Source organism: Stegostoma tigrinum, chromosome 5 (assembly GCF_030684315.1).
Source record: "Stegostoma tigrinum isolate sSteTig4 chromosome 5, sSteTig4.hap1, whole genome shotgun sequence".
In the NCBI taxonomy this organism is placed as follows: domain Eukaryota; kingdom Metazoa; phylum Chordata; class Chondrichthyes; order Orectolobiformes; family Stegostomatidae; genus Stegostoma; species Stegostoma tigrinum.
In genome coordinates, this window is record NC_081358.1 from 127,194,517 (window position 1) to 127,212,165 (window position 17,649).

The window sequence follows — 17,649 nt, forward strand, 5'->3', positions numbered from 1 at the left end:
TAGACTGTTTAGTAAGGTAAGATCAGATGAGATTCCAAGACAGCTAGCCAACTGGATACAAAATTGGCTTGACAGGAAAGACAGAGGGTGGTGGTATAGAATTGTTGTTCACATTGAAGGCCTGTGACCAGCATTGTGTCAAAAGGATTAGTGATAGGTCTGCTATAATAACAAAGTGTGAAGTTGGATGAACACACCAGGCCAAGCAGCATCTTAGGAGCACAAAAGCTGACGTTTCAGGCCTAGACCCTTCATCAGAAAAGGGGGAGGGGGAAGAGAGTTCTGAAATAAATAGGGAGAGAGGGGGAGGCGGACCAAAGATGGATAGAGGAGAAGATAGGTGGAGAGGAAAGTATAGGTGGGGAGGTAGGGAGGGGACCTGTTTATCCTGGGCCTCCTGCAGTGCCATAATGATGCCACCCAAAGGTTGCAGGAACAGCAACTCATATTCCGCTTGGGAACCCTGCAGCCCAATGGTATTACTGTGGACTTCACCAGCTTCAAAATCTCCCCTTTCCCCACCGCATCCCAAAACCAGCCCAGCTCGTCCCCACCTCCCTAACCTGTCCTTCCTCTCACCTATCCCCTCCTCCCAACCCAAGCTGCACCTCCATTTCCGACCTACTAACCTCATCCCGCCCCTTTGACCTATCCCCTCCCTACCTCCCCACCTATACTCTCCTCTCCACCTATCTTCTCCTCTATCCATCTTCAGTCTGCTTCACCCTCTCTCCCTATTTATTTCAGAATCCTCTCCCCATCCCCCTCTCTGATGAAGGGTCTAGGCCAGAAATGTCAGTTTTTGTGCTCCTGGGATGCTGCTTGGCCTGCTGTGTTCATCCAGCTCCACACTTTGTTCTCTCGGATTCTCCAGCATCTGCAGTTCCCATTATCAGTGATATGTCTGCTGTTGCTCATCATTTATATAAACAACTTGGATAAGAATACAGGAGGTATGGTTAGTAAGTTTGCAGATGACTCCAAAATTGGTGGTATAGTGGACAGTGAAGAAGGTTATCTAAGAGTACCGCAGGATCTTGGTCAACTGTGCCATTGGGCTGAGGAATAGCAGGTGGATTTTAATGCAGATAAATGTGAGGAGTTGCACTTTGGCCAACCAAACCAGGGCAGAATTTACATAGTTAATGGTCAGGCCCTGGGGAGTGTTCTCAAACAGAGAGACTGAGGGGTGCAGGTACATAATGCCTTGCATGTGGTGTCACAGGTACACAGGTTTTCCACTTATCAACATCCTTTCTCCCCCAGCAGCCCGACCCTGCCCCCCCCCCACTGTTGCATAAATGCTGCCCCTTCCATGCTCCACTTCATCTCTGATTAAGAGTCATCCACACTAGAATCGTTAGCTTGCTTATTCTCCAAGGACGCTGCCTGACCTGCTGTGATGTCCAGCATTTTTTGTTTTCAGTACAGATTCCAGCATCTGCAGCAATTTGCTCCTACTGTGTGGTAAAGAAGGCATTTGGCACACTTGCCTTCATCAGTTAGCACACTGAGTAAAGAAGTTGAGACATCGTGTTATGGCTGTACAAGACATTGGGAAGGCCATGTTTGGAGCACTGTGTTGGGAGATTGACTAAACCCATTCAGGATGCTTCTATTATTCCTGCTTAAACAAAAAACATACAAGGCTTCACAAGTTGTTTATCTTTACATAGACTGCTCCGCACCCAATCTCTCTTTCAAAGCAACAGGACAAACACACCTCTTAAAGCTACAATATCGTCACACATTCCTACCTTTGTGTTATCAGCAAATTTCTCAGCCAAACCATCTATCCTTTCATCCTAGCTATTTAAATAACGTGTAAACAGTTGTGGTCTGAACACCAAACTCTGTGGCACACCACTTGTTATATCTTGCCAACCAGAAAATGACCCATTTATATCTACTTGTTGCTTTCCATTAGCAGGTTAATGTATTGAGACGGATTGGAAACTGGCTGGCAAAGAGGTAACAAAGAGTAGGAATTAACAGGTCCTTTTCAAATTGGCAGGCAGTAGCTCGTGGGGTGCCACAGGGATTGATGCTGGGACCCCAGCTATTCACCATATATACTAATGATTTGGATGAGGGAACAAAATATACCATCTTCAAGTTTGCATTCGATACCAAATTAGATGGGAGAGTGAACTGCGACAAGGATGCAGAGATTCTTCAGCATTATCTCAACAGGTTGGGTGAGCGGCCAAATCAAAGGCAAATGCAGTATAACTTGGATAAATGTGAGGTTATTCGCTTTGGAAGGAAAAGCAAGAGTGGCTGTAAACTGGAAGAAGGGAGTGTGCAGTGGGACCTGGGCATCCTTGTGCACCAGTTGCTGGAGGTAAGCATACAGGTGCAGCAGGCGGTACAGAGGGTAAATGGGATGTTGGCCTTCATTGCGAGAGGCTTCGAGTACAGGAGCAGGGACGTGTTGTTGCAATTGTACAGGGCCTTGGTGAGATCACACCTGGAATATTGTGTGCAGTTTTGGTCTCTTTTTCTGGGGAAGGATACATTTGTTCTTGAGGGTGATTGGCTGTGATTGTTTTCGCTGGAGTTCAGACGAATTAGGGCTGGGGTATCTCATAGAGACTTATAATATTCTAACAGGACTGGACAGGGTAGATGCAGGGAGGGGGTTCCTCATGGTGGGTGTGTCCGGAACAAGGGCTCACAGTATGAGGATTTGAGGTAGACGACTTAGGACGGAGATGAGGAGACATTTCTTCACCCAGAGAGTGGTGAGCCTGTGGAAATCATTATCCCTGGAAGTAATTGATGCCAAAACACTGAATCTATTCAAGAGGCGACTAATTATAGCACTTGGGGTGATTGGGGTCAAAGGTTATGGTGAGAAAGCAGAATTAGACTATTGAGTTGGACGATCGGCCATAATTGTGAAAAGTAATGGTGCAGGCTCAAAGGGCCGAATGGCCTCCTCCTGTTCCTATCTTGTATGTTTCCATGCTAACGTGCTATCCCCTAATCCATGAGGCAGCATTTTAACAGATGCCTTCCAGAAGTCTAAGTGATCATACAATATAAAATTGCCCACCGATTCCGTACCGCTGGGATGTATATGCAAGAGTTCCCCTTTATCTGTAGCGCCTTGCTCCCTCGCTGTATAGCAGTAGATTTCTGTGTAGAAGTTATATGGAATTGAGAATAAGTAGCTCTGTCACATGCACGGTGTCCTGTGCTATAAACTTCTTTCACTCAGTAAGAATGAGGTTTGGAGACGGCCTGCCAGATCCACAAAAACAACGCGCAGTCAGCTGCTGCTTGGGCGGACCTGGGCTGGAGCAGGCTCTTCATTCAGCAGTCAATTCATTATTGATTCGGGATGTTGCTGCCGGATATTCTGCAGGACTGAACCGCTTCATTCGTTTACAGTCAGACTCCTAATTCTGTGAAAGCATACAACAAGGCGTAGGTCACCTTTAGCTTCATATCACTTCTAGAAATTGCAGCAGGATGTCTTTCAAGGTAAAGATGCTTGCTATTCGATTCACACTGTCGTGGGATTGTTGACGATTGCGGTGAAACAGACGTTTACCAGATGCAGCAATGTAGACCTATTTTGTTTTTTAAAAATGATCGCGGTTAAAATAAGATCTACTGAAACACCGACATGTCGTGGAGCCATCTCATTGTGTGCAACCTTATCTTGTACAGTTTACCTTGTATTCGAAAAGCGAAGGACCAAAAATTCCGAACTAGCCATTTTCTCCCAAATGTCTGAACATCCATGTGTTCCTATGCAGGGTCGTTTGCACATCCTGCAGATATTAAGAGAAAACCAGTGTTGTGGTCTTTTAATTGCAATAATATATCGTGTAAAGCTTTTGCTACCAGTACACAGTTGTCACAATTCCCTCTATTTTTGCAGTGTGATTTGTCACAGTTGTATCTTCAAGGGTAAGGTAAATGCATGAGGCAGAAAGGAACAGAATAGTATGCTGACAGGGTAAGATGTAATTTGATGGAAGAAGGTTCTTCTGGGATATAAACAATGATCGCGGGTGGGTTGGGCCGTTTATGCAATGCACAGTCAATGTAATTTTATGCCAGATCACTTGGGAGGGAGGAAGAGGAGGTAAATTGGTTGAGTTGGCTCCAAGATGACATAACAAAAATTCAAAATAAATCGACTATTAGCCATAGATTTTGGTAGTATTTGTAGACCTTGCTCTTGCTCTGGTGGGATTGACCATCATTTGGGAGTTGAGATAATTTCTCCTTTGTAGATAACATGCTTTGGAAGTTTTTTTTTCATTCGTGGGATGTGAGGGTCATTAGTAGATCCAGCATTTATTGACTGTCCATAATTGCCCTTGAGAAGGTGATGGTGAGCTGCCTTCTTGAACTGCCGCAGTCTTCCTGTTTTGGGTTAGCACACAGTGCCATTAGGGAGGGAATTCCAGGATTTTGACCCAGTGGCACTGAAGGGATTAGATTAGATTCCCTACAGTGTGGAAACAGGCCCTTTGGCCCAACAAGTCCACAACCGCCTCTTGGAGCTTCCCACCCAGACCCATCCCCCGACTACCCACACAACCCTGAACACTATGGGCAATTTAGCATGGCCAATCCGCCTAACCTGCACATCTTTGGACTGTGGGAGGAAACCGGAGCACCCAGAGGAAACCCACGCAGGCACAGGGGAGAATGTGCAAACTCCACACAGACAGTTGCCCGAGGCTGGAATCGAACCCGGGTCCCTGGCGCTGTGAGGCTGCAGTGCTAACCACTGAGCCACCGTGCCGCCCAAAATATTTGGGTGGGTTGGGCCGTTTGGTGATACATTTCCAAGTCAGGATGGTGAGTGGCTAGGAGGTGAACTTGCATGGAGTGATGTTCCCAGGCATCTGTGTCCCTTGTCTTTCTAGATGGAAGTCCAGTTGAGGTTCGGGTAAATGGTAACTTCCAGGATGTTAACAGTGGGGGATTCAGTGATGGTAATAACATTGAATGTTAGGGGACAAAGGTTAGATTTTCTCTTATTGAAGACGGGCATTACCTGGCAATTGTGTGGCACAAATGTTGCTTGCCACTTGTCAACCTAAGTTTGAGTATTGTCCAGATCTTGTCATATTTGAACACAGATTGTTTCAGTATCTGAGGAATTGCAAGTGGTGCTGAACATTGTACAATCATTGGTGAACATGCCCACTTCTGACCTCATGATTGAGGGAAAGTCATCAATAAGGCCAGGACACTACCCTGCGGAACTCCTGCAGAGGTATCCTGGAGCTAAGACAACTGATCTACAACAACCACAACCATCTTTCAACGTGCCAGGTATGTCTCAACCCACCGGAGAGTTTGACCCCTGATTGCCATGGATTCCAGTTTTGCTAGGGGGTTCCTTGATGCCACACTCAGTTGAATGCAGCCTTGATGTCAAGGGCTGTCACTCTCACCTCACGTCTGGAATTCAGCTCTTACGTCCATGTGTGAACCAAGGCTGGAATGAGGTCAGGAGCTGAGTGGCCCTGGGGGAACCCAAACTGTGCGTCACTGAGCGGGTTATTGCTGAGCAGTGGCTGCTTGATAGCACTGGCAAGCAGAGGCAGCATTCTGGTCATCCAATTACACAAAGATCTGTCCAGGTAATTTCACTTCTTTCCTGCACCCTCCCCACCAAACCCACTCTTACTCTGAAACTTTTATCCTTCTCAAATATTCATTCAATTCCTTTTCCAAAGCTCGCTGGATGAAAAAAGAGAAAGCCTCTGACTGATGTTCACTTCACAATACAAAGAAAACCAAGCAAATATGGAAGCTTCAGAGCTAAAGTGAAAAAGGAAATAAAGGAAAAAATCCTTCTAGAAATAATTATTCACGATAGAATTCATATTGACATTGAAAAAGATGTGTTGTTTACTAGGAGCCAGCATGGATTTTTAAAGGGGAAACCATGTTTGACTAACTTGTTGGAGTTACTTGAAGAGGTAACAGGAAGGGTCAATGAGAGTAATACTGTTGATGTGCAAGGACATCTATAGAACATTCAATACAATGCCACATGACAGACTTGTGAGAAAAGTTATAATTCAAGGAATAAAAGGAACAGTAGCAACTTGGATACAATATTAGATGAGTGATAGGATACACAATAATAGCAAGTCAATAAAAGTAAAGCAGATGCTAGAAGCCTGAAGCAATCACAAAATGCTGGAGAAACTCAGCAAGTCTGGCAGCATCTGTGAAGAGAGAAACAGAGTTAATATTTTGAGTCTGGTATGACTTGAGTTCTGAAGATGAGTAATATTGGACTTGAAGCATTAACTCTGTTTCTCTCTCTACAGCTGCTGCCAGACCTACTGAGTTTCTCTAGCATTCTCCATTTTTGTTAATGGTTAATAAATATTTTTCAGGCTGGAGAAAGGACTGTAATGGTGTTATCCAGCAGCCAGTATTCGGACTTGTACTTTACCCGATAAACATAAATGATCTAGATCTTGGTGTGCAGGGGATAATGTCAAAGTTTGTGGATGATGCTAAACTTGGAAGCATTGTAAACTGCGAGGAGGATGGTGCAGAACTCCAAAAGAACATTGACAAGTTGGTCGACTGGGTGGATAAATGGCAGATGAGGTTCAATGCAGAGAAGTGTGAACTAATGCACTTTGCTAGGAAGAACATAGACAAACATTGGTGCAGGCTCATCAGAAACATAAGAATACAAGAACTAGAAGCAGGAGTAGAACCCTTGAGCATGCTTTGCCATTTGATATGATCGTCACTGATCTCATTTGATTTATTATTATTGTACTGAGATACAGTGGAAAGTATTGTTTTGCTTGCTATCCAGATAAGACATACCTTACACAAGTACATCAGGGTAATACAACAAAATGCAGAATATAGCATTACAGCTAGAGAGAAGGTGCTGTGGAATGCATATTCCAGACATATATTCCTCTCCCCTCCTTGTCAGAGTTCTGCAGGGACCGTTCCAATTGAGACACTCTGGACCATTCCTCTCCTATTCTTGATGCTTGTGCATATCCCTATAGAAACTTTGCATACAATCACAGAAGGTGCAGCCTTGCCGTTTAACTCCTCCCTCCTCACTATTCAAGGCCCCAGATGCTTCGAGGTGAATCAATGATTTACCTGCATTTCACTCAATCTAGTGTATTGTATTCGTTGTTCACAATATGATCTCCTGTACATTGTGTGACAACATGTAGACTAGGTGACCACTTTGCTGAACACCTATGTTTTGTCTGTTGAAATAATCCCAAATTTCCTGCTGCCTGCCACGTCAGCACACCACTGTGTTGCCATGCCAACATTTCTGTCTGGGCCTGCTGCAGTGCTTCAGTGAGGCTCGTCATAAGCTGGAGGAATACCTAACCCTAACCCTATCGCATCACATCTTCCACTTGGGTTCAGTACAACCTTAAGAACTCAACATCAAATTTAATAATTTTAGAGCATGAACAGTTCCTTCCATGTCTGTTACCTACCTCCACACCCCAGGTTTTGTCATGACATAACAAGGTGCGGAGCTGGATGAACACAGCAGGCCAAGCAGCATCAGGGGAGCAGGAAAGCTGATGTTTTCGGCCTAGACCCTACATCAAAAATGGGGCAGGGGGAGAGGGTTCTGAAATAAACAGGGAGGGAGGAGAGGCGAATTGAAGATGGATAGAGGAGAAGGTAGGTGGAGAGGCGACAGACAAGTTAAAGAGGCGGGAATGGAGCCAGTAAAGGTGAGTGTAGGTGGGGAGGTAGGGAGGGGATAGGTCAGTCCAGGCAAGGGGGCAGGATGAGGTTAGTAGGTAGGAAATGGGGGTGTGGCTTGAGGTGGGAGGAGGTTAGGGAGGCGGGGATGAGTTTGGCTGGTTTTGGGATGCAGTGGGGGTGGGGAGATTTTGAAGCTGGTGAAGTCCACATTGATACCATTACGCTGCAGTGTTCCCAAGCGGAATGTGAGCTGCTGTTCCTGCAACCTTTGGGTGGCATCGTTATGGCACTGCAGGAGGCCCAGGATGGACGTGTCGTCTAAGGAATAGGAGGGGGAGTTGAAAGGGTTCGCGACTGGAAGGTGCAGCTGTTCATTGTGAGCCGAGCATAGGTGTTCCGCAAAGCGGTCCCCAAGCCTCCTCTTGGTTTCCCTGATGTAGAGGAAGCCACAATGGGAACAGCGGATACAGTATACCACATTAGCAGATGCGCAAGTGAACTTCTGCTTAATGTGGAAAATTTTCTTGGGGCCTGGGATGGGGGTGAGGGAGGAGGTGTGGGGGCAGGTGTAGCACTTCCTGCAGTTGCAGGGAAAAGTGCTAGGTGTAGTGCTGGAAGGGAGTGTGGAGCGGACAAGGGAGTCATGGAGAGAATGGTCCCTCCGGAAGGCAGACAAGGGTGGGGAGGGAAAAATGTCTTTGGTGGCAGGGTCGGGTTGTAGATGGCGGAAGTGTCAGAGGATGATGTGTTGGATTTCTCAAGCTTAAATATCTCCCCTCCCCCTACCGCATCCCAAAACCAGCCAAACCTGTCCCTGCCTCCCTAACCTGTTCTTCCTCTCACCTATCCCTTCTTCCCACCTCAAGCCGCACCCCATATCCTACCTACTGACCTCATCCTGCCCCCTTGACCTGTCTGTTCTCCCTGGATTGACCGATCTCCTCCCTACCTCCCCACCTACACCGTCCTTTACTGGCTCCATCCCTGCCTCTTTGACTTGTCTGTCTCCTCTCCACCTATCATCTCCTCTATCCATCTTCAATCCACCTCCCTTCCTTTCCCTATTTATTTCAGAACCCTCTTCCCTTCCCTCGTTTCTGAAGAAGGGTCTAGGCCCGAAACGTCAGCTTTCCTGCTCCTAAGATGCTGTTTGACCTGCTGTGTTCATCCAGCTCTACACCTTGCTATCTCGGATTCTCCAGCATCTGCAGCTCCTATTATCTCTGATACAATTTTGTCATGGCAAGGTATTTTTCAGAACAGCCAACCGATTTTCACTCACTCATAGATCCCATTATCAACTCTCTAGCTTCTGTTCTTCCCTGGCTCAGTATGAACAATCCCTTTGTCTGCCTATTTATTTCCTGTCTCTGTATGCTCCTTCTCCAGCTGTGTGCTCATTCTTTACCCCTCCCCTTCACACCCCGTCATCAGCATAAATACCACCTTTTCCTAACTGCTTCTGCTTCTGAAGATGGGTACCCAAAATGCTAGCTTTGTTTTCTCTTCACAGTCGCTGCTAGACCTGCTGAGTTTTTCAGGCAATTTCTGCTTTTGTATGTTTCAGATCTCCAGCATCAGCCATTCTTGGTTTTATTGTAGACTTAAACTGGTCAACCTCAGCTCATAAAACAAAACTCTAATCTCTGGAATTAATCTCATGAACCTAGTCTCACTTCCTCTAGTGCAATTACCACCGTTCCCAATAGATCCTTCCTGAAATAACAGGAACAAAATTGTATGCAGGGTTCCAAATGGGTGCTTTGTGTCTATGTGCACAGATTATTGAAGGTGGCTACACAGTTGCAGAGAATAGTTAATAAAACATACAGTGTCATGGACATTATTATAGGGGCACAGAGCTACATCTCAGCTGGAGCATTATGTATGAGTGACGGGCATCACACTTTGGAAAGTCATGAATGCTTTAGGGAGACCCAGAAGAGATTTATCAGAATGGTAACGGGGATGAGAACCTGCAGGTATGTGGGTAGATTAAAGACTACTTGTGCCCAACACTCTCTTGTAGTACCAGGTGTATCCTAGGTGCTTTCAAACCATCCTTTCATCATTACATCCTGCAGCACTTGGTGAATTGCAACTTGTGTCGTTTGCTTGATTTGAGCAAGCCAGTTGACTTTACTGGTTGATGACTTTCAGAGCATCTAGAGTTACATAATAACACAGAAAATAGGAATAGGAGTAGGCCATTCAGCCCTTCAAGCCTGCTCAGCCATTCATTATGGTCATGGCTGATCATCAAACTCAATCTCATGTTCCGGCTTTTCACTCAAATCCTTTGATGCATTTAGCCACAAGAGCTATATCCAACTCCTTCATGAAATCATACAATGTTTGGACTCGATTTTGATAGTGAATTCCACAGGCTCATTTCTTTTTGGCTCAAGAAATTACTTCCTCATCTCGATTCTAAATGGTCGACCCCATATCCTTAAACTGTGACCCCTCCTTCTGAACTGCCTGTCCTTCCCGAATCTACCCTTGTCTGATATCATTAGAATTTTACAGGTTTCTATGGGATTCCCGCTCATTCTTATGACCCTCAACGAATATAATCCTAACTGATTCAACCACTCCTCATATGTCAGTCTTGCCATCCCAGGAATCAACCTGGTAAATTTTCACTGCATTCACTGTATAGCAAGAACATCCTTCATCAGATAAGGAGATCCAAACTACACACAACTCTAGGTGTGGTCTCACCAAGGCCAGTTATAATAGTAGCAAGAGATCCCTGCTCCTGTGCTCCAATCCTCTCACTGTAAGTAATAGACATAGAAGGAATATCATTTACCTTCTTGACACCTGCTGCACCTGCATGCTTTCCTTTAGGGACTGATGCACAGGGACACCTATTCTTGTCTCTCAATTTCTCGCCATTCAGAATACAATCAATTTTCCTGTTTTTCTCCCAACATGGATAACCTCACATTTACCCACATTACGCTGCATCTACTATTCATTTGTCCACTCAGTCATCTTCTTCAAACTACACAGAAGCATCTTTGCATTCTCCTTACAGCTGATTTTCCCACCCAGATTTGTGTCAGTTGCAAATTTGAACATTAGACATTTTTAGTTCCATCATCTGAATCATTAATTTATATTGTTAATGGCAGGGGTTCTTGCACTGACCCCTATGGTACGCCACTAGTCACTGCCTGCTATTTGGAAAAAGACTTATTTATTCCTGCTCTTTGTTTCTAGTTTGCCGACCAGTTTTCTATCCATCTCAATACACTACTCCAATCCCATGTGTTAATGTTACAGAATAACTGCGTACATGAAACTTAATTGAAAGCCTTCTGAAAGTCCAAATAAACCATATCACAGTGGCTGCCCATCTATGAGTTACATCTTTGAAGAAGTTTAGTAGATTCGTCAAGAATGATTTCTCTTTCATAAATCCGTTCTGAGTTTGTCTGAACCTGACATTGTTTTCCAGGTGCTCAGCTATTAAATTTTATAATTGATTTCAGCATTTTCCCTACTACAGATGTCAGGCTGACTGCTCTGTAATTCCTGCTTTTGTTTTCTGCCTCCCTTTTTAAATAGAAGGGTTATATCAGCTACTCTCTAATATGTAGGAACTGTTCCAGATTTTATAGAATCTTAAGAGGTGGTCACTAATCATCCATTATTTCTAGGGTCACTTTCCTGAATACTATGGGATGAATTTTATTCATTTGGGGGACGTGGAACATCGCTGGCTTGGCCAGCATTTATTGCCTTTCCTTATTTGGCCTTGTGAAGGCAGTGGTAAGCCACCTTCTTAAACCACTGCAGTCCATGTGGTGTGAGTAGGTTAACAATGCCCTTGAGGGGGCAGTTCCAGGATTTTGACCCAGTGACAGTGAAGAAGCATTGATGTATTTCCCAGTCAGGATGGTGAGTGGCTTGGAGGAGAAATTACAGGCGGTGGCATTCCAATGTATCTGCTGCTATGTCCTTCTAGGTGGTACTGGTCTTGGGTTTAGAAGGTGCTGTCTAATGAGTCTTGGTGAATTTTTGTATACCACTGTGCTGCCACCGCTGCTGAGCCCATACTGGCAAAGATGGGACAGGGATGGTGATGAATACTGTCGGTAAGGTATGATTCTGTGAGTATGACAAATGTCAGGCTGCTGTTTGACTAGTCTGTGAGATAACAAGGTTTGGCACTAGCCCCCCAGGTAGAGTCATAGATTGCACAGCACAGAAACAGACTCTTTGGTCCAACTTATCCATCAGATATCCCAAGTTAGCCTAGTCCCATTTGCCAGCATAAACTCTTCCTATTCATGTACCCATCCAGATGCATTTTAAATATGATTCCTCTCGCAGCTCATTCCATACAAAGTCCATTTTCTGTATGAAAAAGTTGCCCCTTAGGTCTCTATTAAATCTTTTCCCTCTCACCTTAAACCTATGCCCTCTAGTTTTGGACTCCCCAACTTTGGGAAAAAAAGGCCTTAACTATTCACCCTATCCGTGCCCCTCATGATTTTATAAACCTCTATAAGGTCACCCTGCAGCCTCCGACACTCCATGGAAAATAGCCCCAGTATATTTAGTCTCTCCCGATAGCTTAGACCCTCCAACCCTGGCAGCATCCTTATAAATCATTTCTGAACCTTTCTAGTTTAATAACATCTTTCCTATAGCAGGGAGACCAGAATTGAATGTTCTGAGGAAGTGTCACCAGATCCGAAACGTTAACTGTTTTCTCCTTCACAGAAGTTGCCAGACCTGCTGAGTTTTTCCAGCAACTTTGTTTTTGAGACCAGAATTGAATGCAGCATTCTAAAGGTGGCCTAACCTGTACATCCACAACAGGACATTACAACTCCTATACTCAATGCACTGATAAATAAAGGCAAGTGTACCAAACACCTTCTTCACTACGCTGTCTACCTGGGACTCCACTTTCAAGGAACTTTGAACCCTAACCCGAGGTCTTTTTGTTTGGCAACACTCCCCAGTGTATGTCTTGCCCTGATTTGCCTTTCCAAAATGCAGCACCTCACAATTATCTAAATTAAACTCTATCTGCCACTCCTCAGCTCATCAGCCCATGTGATCAATGTCCCATTGTACTCTGAGATAATCTTTTTTACTGTTCACCACACCATCAATTCTGGTATGATCTGCAAACTTACTAACCATTCCTCCTATAGGCACATCCAAATCATTTATATAATTGACAAAAAGCAGTGGACCCAGCACCAATCCTTGCAGCGCACTGTAGGTCACAGATCTCCAGCTCGAAAACCAATCTTCTCACTACCCTCTGTTTCTGCCTTCAAGCCAATGTTTATCCAAATGGCTAGCTTCCCTGGCTTCCTCTTGATCCAACCTTTCAAATCAATCCAGGTGGAACTTTGTCAAACTCCTTGCTGAACTCCATTTAGACAAAGTCCACCACTCCGCCTTCATAATCTTTTATGTCACTTCTTCAAAACAAAAATCAAGTCGTGATGTGGAGGTACCAATGTTGAACTGGAGTGGACAAGGCCAGAAATCACACAACACCAGGTCATAAATCTTTAATCAGTTAGAAGGTTTTAATTGATTAACATGTATTTATAAATCCCTGAATCCGTTTCAAGTCACCATCCTGAGTGAAGTAAACGTTTTATCACTGTACAGAAGAGGTGACATTTAATGTCAGACAATGCACATTAGGCGTGAGGCCTTGTTTAGAATCTGTTTGTGTTTTTGGTTTGCAGTCAGACTGGTTTTGTTTCTAAAGTAGGAATTTATAAAGTGCCACATCGACTGACTCTCTATAAACTGTGTTTTTTGTATAAAATAGAATGTAACTCCAAATACAAATTCACCCCATAGATTTGTGTGTGTGTGTGTGTGTGTGTGTGTGTGTGTGTGTGTGTGTGTTTGTGCTTGAGAGACTGTGAGTGCTTTAGAGAGGATCCATGTGAGAGTTTGAGCATGCACGAGTGCATGAGTGTGTTTAAGCGAATGACTGTATGTTTATGTGTGAGTGTGTTTGTGAGAGTGTATAGTGTGGTGAGGCTCACCTTTGGTGTGACATGAACCCAAGATCCCAGTTGAGGCTGTCTTCATGGGTATCGAACTTGGTCATCAGCCTCTGCTCAGCAACTCTGTGTTATTGCATATCTGGAAGTCTGCCTTGGTGGACATTTCCCTGAAGATCCGAGATGTCACAATCTCACACGCACACACACACACACACACACACACACACACACACACACGTGAATCTATGGGGTGAATTTGTATTTGCTGATACATTCTATTTTATCCAAAAAGCACACAATTTATAGTCAGTTAATGTGGCATTTTATAACTTCCTACTTTAGAAATACAACCAGGCTGACTCCAAACTAAAACACAAACAGATTCTAAACAAGGCCTCACACCTAATATGCATTTTCTAACCTAAAATGTCACCTCTTCTTTACACTGATAAAACCTTTAGTTTAGTCAGGACAGTGACTTGAAAGGAATTCATGCATTTACATATACATGTTAATCAATTAAGACCTTCTAACTGATTAAAGATTTAACAGAATCTTAGGTTTGTTTAGTACATCCTCATTAGTGGCATGACCCTTTGATCTTTTGCTTATAAATCCTATATCTCATTCTACCTGTCTCACTAACACCTGAAAGAGAGAGACTCTGAAAGCTTGTGTTTTCAAATAAACTTATTCAGCTATAACCTGATGTTGTGTGATTTCTGATCTCCGTCAAGTTAGTGAGACATGATTTCCCAGCACATAGCCATGTTGATTATCCCTAATCAGTCCTTGCCTTTCCAAATATATGTACATCCTGTACCTTATAATCCCCTCCAGAAACTTGCCCACCACCAATGTCAGGTGCGCCGGTCTATTGTTCCTTGGCTTTTCCTTACCACTTTACTTAAATAATGGCATTTCATCAGCCATACCCTAGTCTTCTGGTACCTCACCCATGGCTATTGATGGTACAAATATCTCAGCAAGGGGTTTGGCAATCACTTCCTTAGCTTCTCATAGAGTTCTGGGATGTACCTGATTAGATCCTGGGAATTTATCCACATTGGTGTTTTTAAGACGTCCAGCACCTCCTCCTCTGTAATGTGGACACTTTTCAAGAATACCAGATGTTAGTAAGGATAAGTTTGCAGAATCAGTATAGCTGATTGTTACTGGTATCTAGGTAGATGCCAGGTGGTCTGTCCAGCCTCATTGCTTTTTTCCTTTTTAGTGTTTGATACAACTGAATGGCACGCTCGGCCATTTCAGAGTGCAGTTAAGCTTCAAGCACATAGCCGTGGGAATGGAGTCACCTGCAGGCCAGATCGGGTAAGGATGGCAAATTTCCTTCCCTAAAGGAATTGATATATATACGATTCAGTTGAGGAATGCATGTGCTCCATGACTGGCTGCAGAGTACTAATTCCATTTTTAAAAGGAATATGCAAATTGAAAGTAGACTATCAGAGAACCCTACTTTAGAACAACGGCAGCAAGTTGATTTTACATATCGCACTTCTAATATAAGAAAAATACAAATCCTTCATAATGATATTTGTCAATATCATGAGGCAACAACACAAGACCAGCAAACAGCTCTGGGTATTGAAGGTTGCCCACTTGTGTATTGCAAATCCCTTTATTAGTAGTTATCTAAATTTAATATCAATGTTTTGGATGTACCACCAGCTGTAACATTTCCAAATTTGCTAATTGCGCTGAACTGGATGCCTTTGAGAGGAACAACACTGAAATTGGAAACCTAGCTGAGCTCTCTGTCAAATGTTATTTTCCACACATTCAGCTCAGTTACATTTCCTATTGGGAGATTGAAATCTAGTAATTATTCTGTTTCCTTGTTACTTATCTCTCATGCTTCAAGATTCGCCTTAAAGTCTTTATCTTTGATCAAGCTTTTGATCGTATGTCCCAATAATGACTTATATGGTTGAAATTTTGCTTGATCCACTTTAGATGAGCCTTTGGGACTACATTGTCTTGATGACACAATACAATGCCAAATTGTTGAATTTCCATTGTGCAATGTGCTTAAGGACTGAGGAATTTCTGCAGTATTTACTGCCTTTTACTGCACAAAATTCACCAAAGCTCCTCAGAAAGCACCTTCCATCCAGAAGGATAGGGCAGAAGATAGTGGGAGCACCACCATCTGAAAATTCTCCCCAAGCCACATCCCATCCTGAATTGGAAATATATCACTTTTTCTTCAGGCTCACTGTCAAACTCCTGGGACTCCCTCACTAAAGGCATTGTAGGTCTACCTACAGGAGATGGGCTGCTGTGGCTCAAGAAGGCAGCTCACCATCATTTGCTCAAGGGTAACTAGAGCTGGCAATAAATGTAGGCCCAGCCACAGATATCCACATCTTATGAGTGAATAAAAAAAAGGAATTTATGCCTCATCCACCCTTTTAAGTGGACATAAACACTCCCATGGCACTATATTGAAGAAGTGAAAGGGAATTATCCCTGATGTCAAAAGGTAATATTTGTCCTTTAATCTACATAATAAAAACAGTTTATCTCCTCATTATTATGTTTTGGTTGGTGTAAGCTGCTTCCTCTTCCTAATATTCCAACTGTGACCACACTGGTTGACTGGACAGCTGGTTTACAATACAGAGTGATGCCAATAGCACAGATCCCATCCCTGCTAAGGTTACTGTGAAGGACTGTCATTCTCAACTTTGTCCCATGCCTTGGGTTAAACTCACCACCACTTACCTCCGTCTAATGATAGAGCAGACTTACGGTTCTCTGGCACTGCAAAGTCATTGCTTTCGTTATACATATAAAGGACTGCTATAATTGTGAAGTGCTTTGTAAGTTCTGCAATACAAAGATGCAAACAGAACTGTCTTGGTCATAAAGACAGAGAGCAGCGGTGGAAGGGTACTTTTCGGAGTGGAGATCGGTAACTAGTGGTGTTCCGCAAGGATCAGAGCTGGGACCTTTGCTGTTTGTAATATATACAACTGATCTAGATGAAAATGTAGATGGTCTAATTTGTAAGTTTGAGGATAACACCAAACTTGGTGGAGTTGCAGATCCGTGGGAAGAATTGTCAAAGGATACAGCAGGAGACAGATAGATTGCAGATTTGGGCAAAGAAATGGCGGAAGGAGCTTAATCTGGAAATTTGCAAAGAGATGCATTTTGGAATATCAAATTCAGGTGCGAATTATACAATAAATGGCAGAACCCTTTGGAGCATTGACATAGAGAGGGGACTGAGTGTCCAGGTTCACTGATCCCTGAAAGTGGCAACACAGGTGGATACAGCATGCTTGCCTTCATCGGCCAGGGCATCGAATATAAAAGTTGGCATATTATGTTAAATGTGTACAAAACTTTACTTACCCTGCATTTGGAATGTTGCTTTCCGTTCTGGTCACCACACTACCACAAGGACGAGGATGTTTTGGAGTATGTGCAGTGAAGGCTTACCAGGATGTTGCCCGGTTTGGAGTGTTTTAGTTATTAGGAGACATTAGATAAACTCGGGTTGTTTTCACTGGAAAGATGGAGGTTGAGGTGTGAACTGGTAGAGGTCTACAAATTTATGAGAGTCATGGATAGGGTGAATGGTCAGAGGCTTTTTCCCAGGGTGGAAAGGTCCCACCACAAGTGGGCACAGGTTCAAGCTAAGAGGGGGAAAGTTTAGGGGAGAAGTGCAGGGAAAATCTTTAACCTAGAGAGTAATCGGTGCCTGCAACGCACCGATAGTGGAGATGGTGGAAACAGGCACATTAGCAACTTTAAGGCATATCTTGACAGACCTGTGAACAGGAGGCAAACAGAGGGATAGAAACCATGTATGGCAATAAGTAGCGGGTCTAAATAAGGAGTAGGAGCTAGCGTTGGCTTGGTGGGCTGAAGGCCTTGTTTCTATGCTGTATTAGTGTATTGTTTTGTATTGTATTGT

The 17,649-nt window shown here is 43.8% G+C and overlaps 1 protein-coding gene across 6 annotated transcripts in view; it reads left to right on the forward strand.

Annotated features, from left to right (window-relative positions):
* ankrd29 (ankyrin repeat domain 29) overlaps positions 1-17,649 on the forward strand; it is a 142,470-nt gene that overhangs the window by 71,389 nt on the left and 53,432 nt on the right. The window contains exon 1 of one of the 6 annotated variants that reach the window (XM_048528609.2): positions 3,302-3,489. The exons of the other annotated variants lie outside the window; for them this stretch is intronic. Coding sequence (XP_048384566.1) covers positions 3,478-3,489 — 12 coding nt within the window. The 5' untranslated portion in view covers positions 3,302-3,477. Of the gene's footprint in view, positions 1-3,301; positions 3,490-17,649 lie in introns of those variants that run through there. 6 annotated transcript variants of the gene reach the window in all.